We start from the raw sequence: 15410 nt of genomic DNA on the forward strand, positions 1-15410 counted from the left end.
CTTTGTCCTTTTTGTTCTACCCTCAACAAACTGCTGGGAAGTGTTTCCAACTATTTCACAGCTGGTCTACCTCGTCCTTCCTTATTGCTGAAATTCCGTCCAAACTTTACATTAGGGCTGTGCGTATTGATCTCTGCTTAAGCCTTTTGTTCAGCCTCTACCTTTCGCCCAGTTCTCAGTGCTGTGAATAAACTTATTTCCTTTTACCAATCATGGTGCATCCTCTTCAGCTTCTTTTATTTATCCCATAGTTTTATCAGAAATGTATTTGGCTCAGACTATCTGCCACCCTCCTTTTGACAAAGCCATGTTGTCAGTAATGCGTCAGTCAGAAAATCACCATTACCTAAGGGCCTACCATGCACATACTTGGTACCAGCCACCATACTAAATGCTGCAAACATGTGGCAAATAAAATAAACACATCACTGCCTTGGTGGAACGGACAGTCTAGTGGGAACAACAGCTAATTAAACAAGTGAGTGCCTACAATTAAATGACTGCAACTACATGAAGCGCTTTGGAGAAGAAGAACACATGGGAGCAGGGAAAGGGGCATGGATTTGGGAGGTTGAAGGTGAGATGTGAAGATTGAATACATATTAGCTGCTTGAGGTCTGGGTTGAGGAACATTTCAGGCAAAGAATGGTTTTGCTCTTCTCATCATCACTTTTCACCCTGTAATGAAGCAGATTCTCATACTGTTTAGCTGAGCCACCTGCTCACCATCATAGATGCTTCTTCCTTCTTAATGGGCTTTTGCCTTTTCACCATTCTGGTTTTGTGCTGTCAACCTATTTTGGAACTCCTGAGGTCAGTGTACCCCAGTTATTAGATTAGGATCTACCAGTAGCAGGCTCTTAAAGTCTGATTTGTCCTCTGCCTCCTACCCTGATACTCTCTTTTTTTTCCCTTCCATTAACTCCATTACTCCTGTAGGTGGGATTTCTTTGGGGAATTACAAGTCAGCAGTGGGCACCTTAGAAGTGATTTGTTGATATTGAATACCTTCCTCTAAACACCTGGATTTCATTGTCTGCAACCTCCCCTCCTCATCCTAGTGAATCGGAGTTTAAGGTGATTGCAAAATGTCTCTTCCCTAAAGGAAGTTGAGGTATTTTGCTTTACATCATTAAAGGAAATGCATATTAACTGTGAAGTTGCATACTCTATCATTGTGTTTCATCTGTTTATCCAGTACTTTAGATTTTAGATTTCTTGATTCAAGTTATTCAAAAATTTCAATTTTTTATAACCAGCATTTGAGATTTATTAGTATATTGATACTTACTAACACCATGTTTTTACCTGGTAATGTAAGTACAAATAAGCTTGCAGATACACATCAACAGAAATGACATTATTGTACTCATACAGAGTGGCCAAAGTGTGCTCTCCTGATATTGGTTCCTATTTATTTATTTATTTTTAGTGCAATGCATTGTAATGGGCGGCTGGTCAGACTATTTCTTACAGCCAGGCTCTTTATTGAACCATAACCAATTTTGGGGCAGAGAGACAGAAAACACACAATTTCCTTCACTTGATTTTTCCTTTTTTCTTTAAATATATGTATGTATTAGAAGAACAAGAATATGAAATAAAGACTAATGTATATGAAAACATTTATAATGAAACTAAAATAAATTGTAAAATACAGTATTAGCCAGTAGTACACTTATCTTTAGCTTCCACCATTTTATTGTTCTAAATAGAGGATAACCCATCTTATTTTTTTTTTTTGCTTTAAATCATTGCAAATTTTATTTTAAAGTGTTATTTGAAGAACATATTTTTCACTAGTTAGAAAATTACAAAATACTTGCAAGTTGTTTAAATTCGCTCATCTTGAAATACTGAGCTTATCACTACATAAAAGCTCTTACAAAAGGAAAGGCTATATATAATCCATCTTATTTTAAAAATGGTTTATATCTGGGGAGCCTGGGTGGCTCAGTCTGTTGAGCGTCCGACTCTTGATTTCAGCTCAGGTCATGATCTCAGGGTTGTGAGATCGAGCCCCACATCGGTCTCCTTACTCAGCGGGGAGTCTGCTTGAGATTCTCGCTCTTTCTCTCTCTGCCCCTTCCCCCAGCTCGTGCTCTTTCTCTCACTGTCTATAAAATAAATAAATCTTTAAAAAAATGTTTTATATTTAATTGTGGTAAAAGATGCATAAGCTCTGCCTTGCAAAACTCAAACTCTAGTACCTGTTGAACATCTTTCCATTCCCCCCTGCCTCCTGCCCTGGCAGCCACCATTCTACTTTCTGTCTCTATGAATTTGGCTATTCTAGGCACCTCATATAAATGGACTCAAAAAGTATTCATCTTTTTAGGACTGACTTACTTCACTTAGCATAATGTCTTCAAGGTTCATTCATATTGTAGCATGCATCAGAATTTCCTTCCTTTTAAGGCTCAGTAATGTTCCATTGTTGGCATGTGTCACATTTTGTTGGTCCGTTCATCTGTTGATGGACACTTGGATTGCTTCCACCTTTTGGCTCTTGTGTGTGAATGCTGTCATTCTAAACATGGACGTATAGATATTTCTTCAAGATCCTGTTTTCAGTTCTTTGGAGAACTTCTCTTCTTGAGCCCCAACCTTCGCACAGAGATACAGACTCTAGCTATTTAAACAATGTGGGAGGGAAGGAGTGAAGGAGGGAGGGGGGGCAGTCATTCCAAAAATTAGGCAGATGGTAATCTGTCTGCCATGTGATGTTATCTAAGTCTGCTTTGGTGTTTCTCAAAGTGTTGTTCGGGAACCAGCTGCAGTAGAATCTCGTGGAATGCCTGCTAAAAGTTTTGATTCTGAGGTGCTTCACCAGAGTTCACAAGTCTGAATGTCTTGTGAGACTCAGGAATTTGCACTCCTGGTGATTCTTACACCCACTGAAATGTGAGATGTACTGCCCCAGTGGCAGGGAGAGGTCTCAGAGTTTTCCTCTGTTTCTGCATATGAAGGCTCTGCTCCCTGCCACTTTCAGCCCCTGCCTTACTTTGGAGCACGTTCATCCCAGGTTATCCCATGACACACTTTCTTTCCCACTCTGTCTGTATATTGTAGCCCGACTAAAAGTTTTATAAATGTAACAAAGGATGGCCAAGCCTGAGTTTGCAACCCTAAACTTTGATCTGGGCCCTTTTTTATTCAAGCCCTTTCTTCTTCCTCAGGATACTAAGTGGTGATTCACTGTTGCCTTCTGCCTGCTTCAGTCAGGGGCCAGTGAACAGGTTAGGACTTCCTTCCTCCCTGGGCCTTGTGGTGTCTAGGTTTACCTGAATTCTTAAAGGAACCACTTCTCTTTTTCTTAAGTGAACATTTTAAACATGACCCAGTGTATTGCAACCCTCGGGACAGTAATTTTACACATTTATGTCATATGACCAAACGACAAGTGTGACCTCTTCAATAAAACCAACCAGGTTCTTCTGCATTTTGAAATCAAACTCTTTGTCTTCATCCAGTTATCACATCATGCCCCCCTCATCATATCTGCTGTGAGTGGCTTTGCTTCTCATTGTGATCTGTGATTTGCAGGTGATTCACTGTTTTAAATATCAACTTTTCTTCAAATAATGAAGAGAAATATTCTCTTCAAACTTTTGGGTGACGCAAGAGCATGTTTAATATTTGACTTCCAGTTAAAAGTAATGATACTAATGACATTTTTTTTTTTTAAATGAAAGGAGCTGTGGAGGGAGTAGGGGCAAAGCCATGGTTAGGAATTTTGGTTTTGTAATAGCTAGCCACCTTTTTCACAGAATTTCTATTCCTTAACTGATTGGGTACTCCCATAATTTTTAGTTTTTGGCTCATTTCTACAGCCAGTTTTTGTGACTTGCATTTGCTCCGTTGAAATCCCTTCTAGGAAAATGTAAATGATGTAAGGGCGGGGATAGGATTGCACTAGTTCACACGGTGCCCAGCATGATATATGGTACATGGCAGGTGTTTAACAAATATTTCTTGAATGAATGAAACTTAACTTGAAGCTGGTTATAATATATGTCATATACTGCTCCCGTTTCTGCTAGAGATTTTCTTTGTGGTTTTCTACCACACTAAACACCTCCCCCTTTTTTTTAAATCAGTCTAAGAACTCAAATTTCAAGAGATTGAGAAGATTACCTACCTAATATCTCTGATTGGACCAACCGATGCTGTGTTTGAAACACACATTTGATCTCATGGGATCACTTATTTTTCTATGTTGAGAACTGACTAAGCAGAACTCCTTACACCAACCAGTAATTTCACAAGTTTATTCTTTTGGTTGGAAAGGAGACAACACTCCTGACAGTGAGTGACGTGATGTCAATACATCTCCAACCTAAGTTGCATTATTAGTGATAGATCAGTGCCATCCATCATTTTACCCACGACAGACAGCACATTTGAGTCTGTGTCTCAGGATACCAGATAACCTAGGAGAGTGAGCCTACTCTTTTCTCTTTACAAAATTTGGCTTCAAGCCATACACACTGAAAATCCTTTTTGTGTCAGTGCTGTTTGTTTTCACAGAGCCTGTAGAACCTGTTGTCCGTGGAGGGCTCAGAGCGGCCCTTTATGGAGCTTTCTTTCAGCAGCATTCTGGGATCCAGAGTCAGGAATGGTCAGCCGAACTTACTCTCACAGTATGTAAGTTTACTCTGATTTTGGAAAGATAGTAACAGAAATCCTTTGAAGAAGATTTGTACGGCATGATGCAATATTGTACAAAATTAATTGGGGGGGGGGGGTCTTTTGTGTTTCTAGTCTTCCAGTCCAAAAGTAAGAATGCCTGGGTTTAAAGTGTTAAAGCTCATAGTGTTAAAGCTGAATGGATGTTTTTGGTTGCTTTAAGATCTTCCAGAAAAATTACTACCCATAGCTACAAAGCAACAAGACTCAGACCTGAAGACATCCTTGGAATCCTAGGACAAGTTAATTAAGAGCAGGCCGTAGGACTGATCAGTGGGTCTGACCTCAGTTGGATTTGCTGATATTCCTACTTTCCTGAGTAAACGTGTTTCACTGTTCATGTGCCCCCAGGCTTTTAAAGGAGTAAGCAAGGTTTTAACTGTGTGATTTTAACAGCAGTCAGAAAATTAAAATCTAACATGATGCCTACCTAAAGGTTGTATATCAATATGTATTAAAAGTAAGATCCACACTAATATAAAAAGTAGATTGCCGGTTCTGTTGAACCCTTAGATTTTTTTTTCATGTTTTAACATTCATTTATAATTCCTTCTTTTTATAAGCCCTTGGTAAGTATGTATATAGAACCGTCTTTCTTCTCCACCCCCCTCACCACACCCGCCACAGTCAAATCAACAGATGTTTATCAAGTATTCACTTCATTGTCAGAATGATGCCATTGAGTTAGTTGTAGTCCATCCTTAGCGAATCTGGGGTGTAATAATTTTGGTGTGCTAATTTAATATATTCTTGGTGTCATTTTAATTTGCTTTTCTTTCATCCCTAGTCAGCTTGAACCTTTTCCCATTTTTGTTTGCTAACTTCGTTCCTCCCTCCCTGGCTTAGCTGTTCCTCTTGGCTCTTTTCCTCATGGAATTACAACAATTGCCATCAGAATCCTGACCTGACAGCAGCGGGCTCCTGGGCAGGACATGTCTTCAGCAATTAGTATTTTTGCTTTCTGTCTCTTCTTCCTTTCTTCATTATAGTGGAAAACGGGGAGTAAAATGGATAGTATGGGAAACTGTGGAAGGGAAAACTAAACTAAACTGGAGGAGACTCCAATGTAAAGTGTATTAAGCTAAGTTGGATAACTCAGGTTTTGATAAGTAATGGGAAGCAGCATGAGATTATGTAATGATTTGGCATTGTCGGCGGACTTGGACTCCAACAGCAGGCCTGCCATTCTTGCGTGGATAGAATAAAGCCTACCTCACGGCGCTGCCAAGAGCACTAAATGAGATAACACGCGAGGGCCTCTCCTGTCCTCTCTCCTTTGCCAAGGGGTATCGGCAACAGCCCTGTGACAAGGGCAGGAGGACACCAGCACTGAAGACGAAACCTTTATCTTGCCCCAACTCCGCCCCCTTCTTCCCTGCCCTTAGCATTGAACGTGTTTTCTCAGTCTAGTCTTCATAGCAGCCTTATTATGTATCATTATTCCCATTTTTCTGATGAGGAAATTGAGGCTCTGAGAAGTTAAGTACCTTGCCCAAGGTCATGGATTTGGTAAAGGATTGAGGTCAAGTTCCGTCAGCTTCCAGAGCCATTCCCTCGCCACAGTGCCAGGCTGCCTTGTATAATGAGTGTGTGACTGACGAATGAAAAGGAGTTAATGGAATGCCCATTCCACTGTTCTTTCCACTACTTCACTTGGTGAATGACTAATAAGCAAACACTCCCAGAGGGTATTTGCATTTTAAAAGAGGAGCTCATTAACCCTAATGAATCTCTAATTGGTGGAATATGCGGGGGAGATATTTCTGCTCACTTGGGTTTCTCCTGTGTCTTCAAGGTGCCTGGTTCCCCTGTTCTCCTCCATGGATCGTCAGCTGTTCTAGAATCAGAATGATGTAGTAGAATGCAGTCACATACTGCTAGTCCGGCCCAAATGCCATCGAATGAATTGATGGGAAAAGATGGCTGTGAAAAGATAGCTAAAGGAAAATAGGTGTAGGTTAGCACTGAGGAAGATGAATGTCAAAAGCTGAATAACAAATTTGACAATTTTGAGGGTCTTCTGAAGAATCGGGTAAGAATAATACATTTCATAATCAATTTTAACTTCAGAAACATCTATCAGCATTTTGCATAGTGTATTCATAGACCTCTGTAAGATACCCTCTTAATGGGTATCGGGTGAATAAAATGCTCCATAGTCAAATATATTGTGGAAAAAGTTTTAAAGTTTCTTTCCTTTTTTTTTTTTTTTTAAGAGGGAGAGAGTGAAGGGAGGGGCAAAGGGAGAGAGAGAATCCCAAGCAGGCTCCATGCCCAGCATGGAGCCCAATGTGGGGCTCGATCTTAGGACCCTGAGATCATGACCTGAGCTGAAATCAAGAGTCAGACACTTAACCAACTGAGCCACCCTTAAAGATTCTTTACTAGAAGAATTTCTCCGAGCCTCTAATATGTTTAAGTGCATTGGAAATCAACAGGAAGGGAATGCATTCTGCAGATTTTCCTTACACTTTTGACCATAGAAATCTTTTTTCCATGTGAACCCCTCAAAAGTAGTATTTTGTGGACTGTATTCTGAGAAATGCAGTTCTATATAATTCTTCTCTAGTTAAAAGAAAGAAAACAGTTTTCTGTATTCACAGCTTTTCATATTTAGGTAGGCTCCAGCCCTGTCCATATCAGCCCATTCCCCGTCCTTTTAGACCCTAGGGCCTTCCAATAGTAACACCCATCTTCTCCAGATAAGATCTAATCAATTTAGGGGGAAAAAAACCCCCACCAAATAGAGACCAAATTCTCATCTTTATTGCCTAGTAAACTGGTGTTGAAGAATGTGGCTTCTTCCATCAAGGACCAAATGGATTTCTGAACACCAGGCTTATATTGAGCTCCATCCAGTTACAGAAAATGCTGGGCTGGGGCAGGCTTTCCCAGGTGGGAGGAGGTCCCCATGGAGCGACAGAGCAGACAGCAACGTGCTGTCTATTGTCCTCCCATTCTCAAGAGAAGGGGAAGAATTAGGGCAGAACCACATGTGCAAAGCCCCCAAAATTACCAAGCCATGGATTAGAGAGTAGAGGGAGGCCTTGGCTTAATGTTAGTGGAGCTTCCTCCACATTGAAGGAGACCTAAGGAGTGAAGGAACTCCCTCACCCCCTCTCTTGCCAAGACAAGTCTCCTTTGGGTAACCCAAGTAGGCAATAGGGTTCCTCTCCTTTTCTCACTCTTCACCACCATTTCTCCCCACCCTTGACCCAATTCACCCAGTAGATTAGGATCATAATGATACTCTAATGACCATCCCTTGCTTGTTTCCTCATATAACTCAAACATAATTCAGCCTTTTATCCTAGAAAAGGTGGAATACATATAGTCTCTAGAATGGGATCAGGAAGGGCACCTGGCTGGCTCAGTCAGTAAAGCATGCAACTCTGATCTCAGGGTCGTGAGTTTGAGCCCCACATTGAGCATAGTGATAATTTAATTAAAAAAAAAACAGGGATCAGGAAACTACAGCCTGAAACTTGTTTTTATAAATAAATTTTATCAGAACACAGCCACATTCATTGGTTTATATATTGTTTATGACTGTTTTCAGCCACAAAGGTAGAGTTGAGAATTTTGTGACAGAAACCATAGGACCCATGAAGTCTAAAATGTTTATTATCTAGCACTTTACTGGAAAAATTTGCCAATCCCTAATCTAAAATATAGAGAACTTTTACTTCAGCTCTTTAAGTTCTGAAAGAGCTTCCTTAGTATGTATATGTAGCCTTTATTATTTGTTCTAAATAAAAACTATATTTTAAGCCAAGAAAATTGATGATTGTAAATAATAAGAGGGGTTGTTGCCTTTTGTGAAATTGTTTCTGGCCTTGCAAACTTCTGGAAAAGTATCAAGGGGACTGTATTTGCTTTGAAAGATGGGAAGAAAGGACAGAGGCTTGCTCTGGTCAGAAGTGTTTGGCATCATCGGTGGAAAGGGAAGAGAACAGGGGCTTATGGAAGAAAAAAGGAGTCAAGAGAAGTGTCTAGGGGCCCAGAGGGTTGGACCAGCACAAGATCCTGCATTCAGAGCTCCCTTTCGCATCCGTGGGCCCTTCTCTTCACCACTCTCTAACTCAGACTTGATTCCTCCACCTTTGCCCACATCCGTTGGAACCTTCTACCAGACCGGAGAGTCCCTAGAAATGTCAGAAGACTAGGTTCTGCCCCCACTGTGACTGCCTTCTACCTGCGAGACTTGGGGCAAGTCCCTGAGTGCCTCTGCCCCTAGGGGTTCTAGTCTTCTTTATAAACAGCTGACTCGCAAATGAAAAATTTTAATCTATCCAGTGTATAAATCAAAGTTAATGGACAATTTGAAAACTAAAGTACCTTATTTCACATTTGTCACATGCATCTTTGTTTATTGTTGAAGTATCTAACTTTTGTGTGGGTTATAAAAAATTAGAGAAAATAACTGAATGTTTCTCATGATAAAATAATTCTTCAGTGGGAAGGAAAAACCTTCAAAAATTATATTTCATTGTGACCTGTTCTTTTCTGTTTGTGGTTTGAGCAGTTTTCATTTTGTGCCTTTGTTTATAGAGAATAATCTCGCAGATGGCATTTTTCCTTGTAATCAGTTATTGTCCTATCTGAGTGATCGCCAGACGTGGCATTTCAGTAAATAGTGATTCTATAGTCGCTTCCAGGCAGATGTGTTGTGTGATGTCAGGAACACTGGCTGATAACCTTTCTGGTTATTCAAGCAGTAGGGAGAAATGGAGAAAGTGTCACACAGACACACAGCTTGAAGTCAGAAAATGGCCAAGTAAGGGCGAACTTCGTGTTGAATGACTTTAGCTAAATACAGTGTTTGTGTGCCTATGGGATAGAGCAATAATCATTCAAAAAGGTAGAAACTCTTGAGTAAATGACCTTTTGTATTGGACAATATATATTGTAAGAATCAGGCTTGTGAGTCATTAAACACACTCTGACCTCATTGTGTAGGGCCTTGCATTACCTCGGCTCCTTGGGCTGCTGTGCCCTCATGTCGTTAGCCAAGCCAACTAAACTCCTCTGGCATCTGTTTTGCCACCTGTAAACTGGGGGTTGATGATCTTGTCCCTAACTTTCAGAGAGAAGAGAGATTTCTGAAAAGCAGGTTCTCCTCGATCTGCAAATAAATGGTCAGTTTAAACAAGCATTTGCAAAATCAATCAAAATAGTTTGACATGTTAGGTCACAAAAGTAGTTTGATGTAAATGTTTCACTTAACAGTTATTAACTTTATTATCCTATAGACATAACCCAAAAGTTCCTGATGTTTTTGTTTTAGTATGATGGTTTTTTTTCTTATAAATAATCATTAACTGTTCTTAAAATCTAGTAAGTTATGCCACAATCATGGATCCCTAGAAGCAGTACACCCTAGTGGTACTTAATACAGCTGCCTTTTAACAAGTATGTTTTAGAAGGACATTAACTGTATGCTCAAATATAGCTTTTATTACATACCATTTAATATTTTATCTCAGTTTTATGAACTAGAAAGTATAAAGAAAAGTTCACTGATTTATTCAGCTAGTATTTATTGAACACCCATTATGTGGTAGGTCTTGCCAACGATGATAATGTTGCACATAGCTGAGAACAGAGCTTATAAGCTAGAATATGCACTGATTGATGTGCTTACATTTCATTTTATTTTTTAAAGATTTATTTATTAATTTTAGAGAGAGTAGGGGAGGGACAGAGGAAGAGGGAGAGAGAGAGAGAGAATCTTAAGCAGGCGCCACACCCAGCCGGGAGCCTGACGCAGGGCTCAATCTCATGACCCTGAGATCATGACCTAAGCCGAAAGCAAGAGTCGGACCCTTAACCAACTGAGCCACCCAGGCGCCCCGTAATTCTTCATGATTTTAGAATTTAACAGGTTTATTTAATTCCTTAAAATTTCAATGAGGCTCTTCCTTGATTATCGGCAATGGTATGCTGAACTTTTGTGTTTCATAAAAAAAGTTAAGCTCAGCCAGGACTTGCATACTTTGTTATCTCCAATCAGGACTTATGACCTTCCTTATTAACAAATTCCTAACCTTCAGTGTTGGCCAAGTCATCATCTATGAATTTTGTAATCTTCCCTGTTGTAGACATTCCTGAGCTGGCTTAATTTTACGGGAAGTGCAGTTTACAAATTACTAAATCAAGCTCTCATTAATTGTTTCTTTACCTACCATGTGTTAATCACAGATCATTAGTGATAGTTAATAAATTAAAGTAGGCCATTAAGAAATTAAATTATGCTTATACTTACCTATGTTTGTGTCTGTCCTATGTCCTTGGAGCCAGCCTAGTTACCAACTTCATTTAGTAATATAACCCACCCAGGCATCAGCCTTAGGAATCAAAGTATTAACCAAAGGCTAATTTATGAATCTGTTCATTGTTCTTGCCTTCTGTAAAGATTGTTTGATGTTTGGTTAACTATTACATGCAAATATACATATCTACTCTGAGGCAAATCTACAGACACACAAGTAAACACTATAATGAGTAAACCTTATTTAAAAAACTAACTTGGAGGACAGTTATTCATATTACAAAGACTTTTAATTTGAAAATAATTTGCTGTATCTTCCTTAAGTCATAAGCTTTCCTAGTTTATTTGAAATATGACTTGATTTTCAAAATACGAATTTTTCCAGAGTAAACGTCTATAGAAGCAGGATACATCTCTGGTTTAGGTTGTATGTATGTAGATGTATGTATGATTTCTGGAACCTGTATAAAATTATCATTCTTAAAAATTACCTTACTTTGTAACAAAGGAAATAGCAGTTACTTCCATAATGTGAAACGTATAGTAACAAAAGATATTTTAAATAAATAGAAGACAATTTGGCCTCCAGGGTATGGTAAAGGTTTGTTTTTGTTTTTGTTCTTCTCTTCATAGGAGATACAGAACATGAGCAAAGAAAGGCAGCAAAAGGTAAAACTTCAGAAGCCGAAAGCAGCCAGCCTTTGGAGGTAAGTGAAACTTGGTAAGTCCTTTTGGGGTGAAGCTAACCAGTCAGTATGATTAGATAGTCCTCTGAGGATAAATGGTAACTTCTACTCTTGCTCATGTAGACAGGTGCCTCGGACAGAAAAAGCAGGTGATCTGCTCAAAAGTCAGAGATGGCAGCACGGGGAGTGGTTTCGCCAGGGCTAAGCTTTTCCTAATGCTGGAACTGGAAACTCCCAATTGAAAAAAGAGGAAAAGAGCACCTAAGTTAAAACATTTGAACTATTTTTAATTGAGTGACTATTTTCTAATACATTGGGATAAATAGATAATATATGAAGCTGTCGAGAACGGTTTGCAAATAACCTATTCAGAACTGCATTACATTACCATTTCTGGCATCAAAGTGTACTCCTTGGCGTTCAGTGGCAAGACTAGGGCATTTGTTCTTTTCCACAGGAGAAAATGATTTCTTCCTTGTGGGTACTTCAAAATGTAATTCAGATACTTCCACATACTATGTAGAAACATACCAACATTATTTAATCACTAAAATAATCATTTTTAAGATTTAGGGGGAAGGTTAATTATTAGGGTCCAAGAGACATCCATGAATTTTGGAACTTTGTACATGGTGACACACCCCTATTTATATTCTTCTTACAGCACAGGAAGGTATTGCTGCGTACAACTAGAGAGAGGTCAGGGACCTGGCCTGTTTGGTTCATCTCTGTAGCCCTAAAGCCTAGCACAGAATAGGCAGTTGAAAAGATTTGTTAAATGTATGGATGAATACACTCACAGTCAGTCAAGATGAATCTTATCCAGTCTCGTGGTTTTAAATTCTACAAAGAGGCTGATGACTCCCCAAGTATATCTCCGTGAGACCTCTCCCCTGAGCTCCAGACTGTACCCAACTGTCCACATGCCATTTCACTGACAAGTTTCTAGGCAGCTCAGCCTTTACGCAACCAGAGGGGACTGGTTGATTCCCAGCCCCAACACCCTGCAGGTTCTCTCTGCTCAGGTTTTCACCATCTCTGTGTAACAGCACCACACCCTCTGTACAGTTGTTTAGAATCCAAACCCCTGAGGTGTCCTGGCTCCTCTCTTCCTCACACTCCACATGCAGCCCGTCTCTAAGCCCTGTCACCTGTCCCTTTACAAGGGGAATCTGACCCCCTCTCAGCACCAGCACTGACAGAACCCTAGACTGAGTCACCACCCTCACCCTCGCGTTCTTCTCCCTTAAGTCCATTCTCCTACACAGGAGATGGAAATACGAATCAGATCACATCACTCCTTGGCTGAAACCCTGCCTGCGGCACGCTGTTAACTAGAATAAATGCTCTCCTATCTCCTTTCTCCCCACACCCACCTCCCAGCTACTGTTCTGTCCCTTGGTCATGTTAAGCTCCTTCCCACCGCAACCTTTGCGTTTGCTCTCCCTTTGTTACCAACGGTCATTCAGTCCTTAGTTCAAATGTCACTTTTCATGACTACCTCAGCTAAAGTGTCTCTTTCCCCCGGTCACTGTCACCTAACCCTGTTTTATTTCTTCCATCAAGTTTATTACTTCTCAGATTATTCATTTGTTTACTATCTGCCTCCCCTGACTAGAACAAAAACAGACTCTGTGGGCCTAGAAAAGTGTCTGGTACGTGGAAGGTGCTCAGTAAATACGTGTCCGTGATAATCGAGATTTCCTGTAACGTCATCATCTGCCTGCCAAGTTAAAGGCCTCAGCGTTTCATTTTGACTCACTCTCCTCAATCCCTTTATCAAGTCTATCAAATCTTATTGATTCTGCCTCACAAACATCTTCCAAGTCTGTTTTCTCATTCTCCAACGAGGTCTTCATCTGCTCACTAGACTCTTACTAGATGAGCAGGTTTTGTCACATCAGACCCCCTCCCCCCCCCAATGGCTTGAAAGCAGCAGAATAAAGCTTAAAACCAAAATGCTATCCAAACGACACCTCCTTTTTGGACTCTTCTCCCTGCGCTCCCAGCCAGAGAGAACCTCCGTGTCCTCATACCACGTGTATTGTCCTTATGACTTCACCGAAGTGCCAGTTCCTGGAAGGTGCAGTCTACAGCTTAGCAAACTAGCTTCAGCCACTAACAGACTGTCAGACCCATGTGCTGTGACAGACATGTCCTGTCAATGATTCTGGGATGGTAAAGGAACAAAGCAGCAGTCTTCTGCAAATGCTGTCTTGGGAGTCTCTTCGTTAAATCCTCTTTTTCCTCTTACACTGTAAACACAGTTGGTTTTTTTCTCTCTCTTTATCACTATAAAAAGAAAAAATTTTCTTATTTCTTAGGAGTTACCCATAAAAATCTATTAATTTACATTATTTTTTGCACTCTTACTACATTAGTAAGCAAGGGTGTAATGATTTCAGTTAGTTAAAAAAAAAAAAAAAAGATAGGGGCACCTGGGTGGCTCAGTCGGTTAAGTGTCTGCCTTTGGTTCAGGTCATGATCCCGGGATCCTGGGATCGAGTCCCACGTCGGGCACCCTGCTCAGCGGGAAGTCTGCTTCTCCTTCTCCCTCGCTGTTCTCTCTCTCTCTGTCAAATAAATAAAAATTTTTAAAAAAATACACATCTGATTAAGAAACCGTAACTATTGTACCGAGCAGAAAAGAGTCTTGCTATTTTCATTTTTAGTGGCTATACAAGAAATGTTGAAATATTATTTATAATGAGAATATGTTTGGTAAATTAGTGTGGGTTCCATAATGCCTAAAAATAATGCTTTAATTGCCCAAATATAACTCCCTTTTCTAAGGACCCTTTGGAGAAGGTGGCTTTTAGTATATTGAAATAGGTTTTTTGGTGAGTTCAGATAAACATCAAGATTGCCTGCTATTCTCAAGGAATTGTTGGACCTGGGGTGGAGAGGATGTAAATATACATACGACTCTGATTCTTAGCTATAGAAGCAGAAATTCTCAATTGATTCATGGAAAAATTAGAAAGCGCTACAAATCACTATAATAAAAGATGGAATAAAAAATTTCCTTAAACTCCCTAACTTCAAAGATAAGTGAGATTTCAGGGAAGGAATAGGTATCATTAGGGAGGGAGAGTGAAGAGAGACCTCAGGCAGTAGGTGAGCTTTGGACCATGAAAGAATTTGTCTTACTATTTACACAATTAATTCCTGTATGATAAATTCCTGTGAAATTCCTTAATGAAATCCTTCAATAAGAACATTTTTAATAAAAACTTAGAAATACAGGGGCAAATCATGGTATGAAATGACTTTCCACACAGGAATCTCAGTGATGGATGATAAAGGGTTAAGAAATGAATGGAACTCGGCGTGTGCCACACTGTAGTTTTGATGGCAGTTAAAATATTTTAAGTAGTCTGTGATATTTTTTCCTTACACTTCATAGCCCAAGTATACTTAAAACATGTGTTCCTCTCCAAATAGAGTCTCTCCCAACATCGTGGAAATTCTAGCATCTAGGCAGAATATAATGTGCAAAAAAAGAGATCTGGTTTGGACATCAAATAAGTTCATTTTTACAGAGGTGGATTATGAGATATCTTCCTGTGTTTACACAAATGACTCTGAAAGGCAGCATATTTATTTGTATTAAGTAATTAGTGGGACTTTTTACTTTGTGAACTGAAAGTAATGTGGCATTCATTTCAGAAAAACATAATTTCTCAGTGTACTTGTCTTCTTCAGTCCCCTTCCCTAAATATTTTAGGGTTTCTCTCAATGATGACTTTAAGTAGTGACTACTG

At 39.7% G+C, this 15410-nt stretch overlaps 1 protein-coding gene across 1 annotated transcript in view; it reads left to right on the top strand.

Annotated features, from left to right (window-relative positions):
• UMAD1 (UBAP1-MVB12-associated (UMA) domain containing 1) overlaps window positions 1-15410 on the top strand; it is a 215784-nt gene that overhangs the window by 135320 nt on the left and 65054 nt on the right. Inside the window, exon 3 of the mRNA XM_044919998.1 lies at window positions 11594-11667. Coding sequence (XP_044775933.1) covers window positions 11594-11667 — 74 coding nt within the window. The remainder of the gene's footprint in view (window positions 1-11593; window positions 11668-15410) is intronic.

Source organism: Neomonachus schauinslandi, chromosome 12 (genome assembly GCF_002201575.2).
Source record: "Neomonachus schauinslandi chromosome 12, ASM220157v2, whole genome shotgun sequence".
In the NCBI taxonomy this organism is placed as follows: domain Eukaryota; kingdom Metazoa; phylum Chordata; class Mammalia; order Carnivora; family Phocidae; genus Neomonachus; species Neomonachus schauinslandi.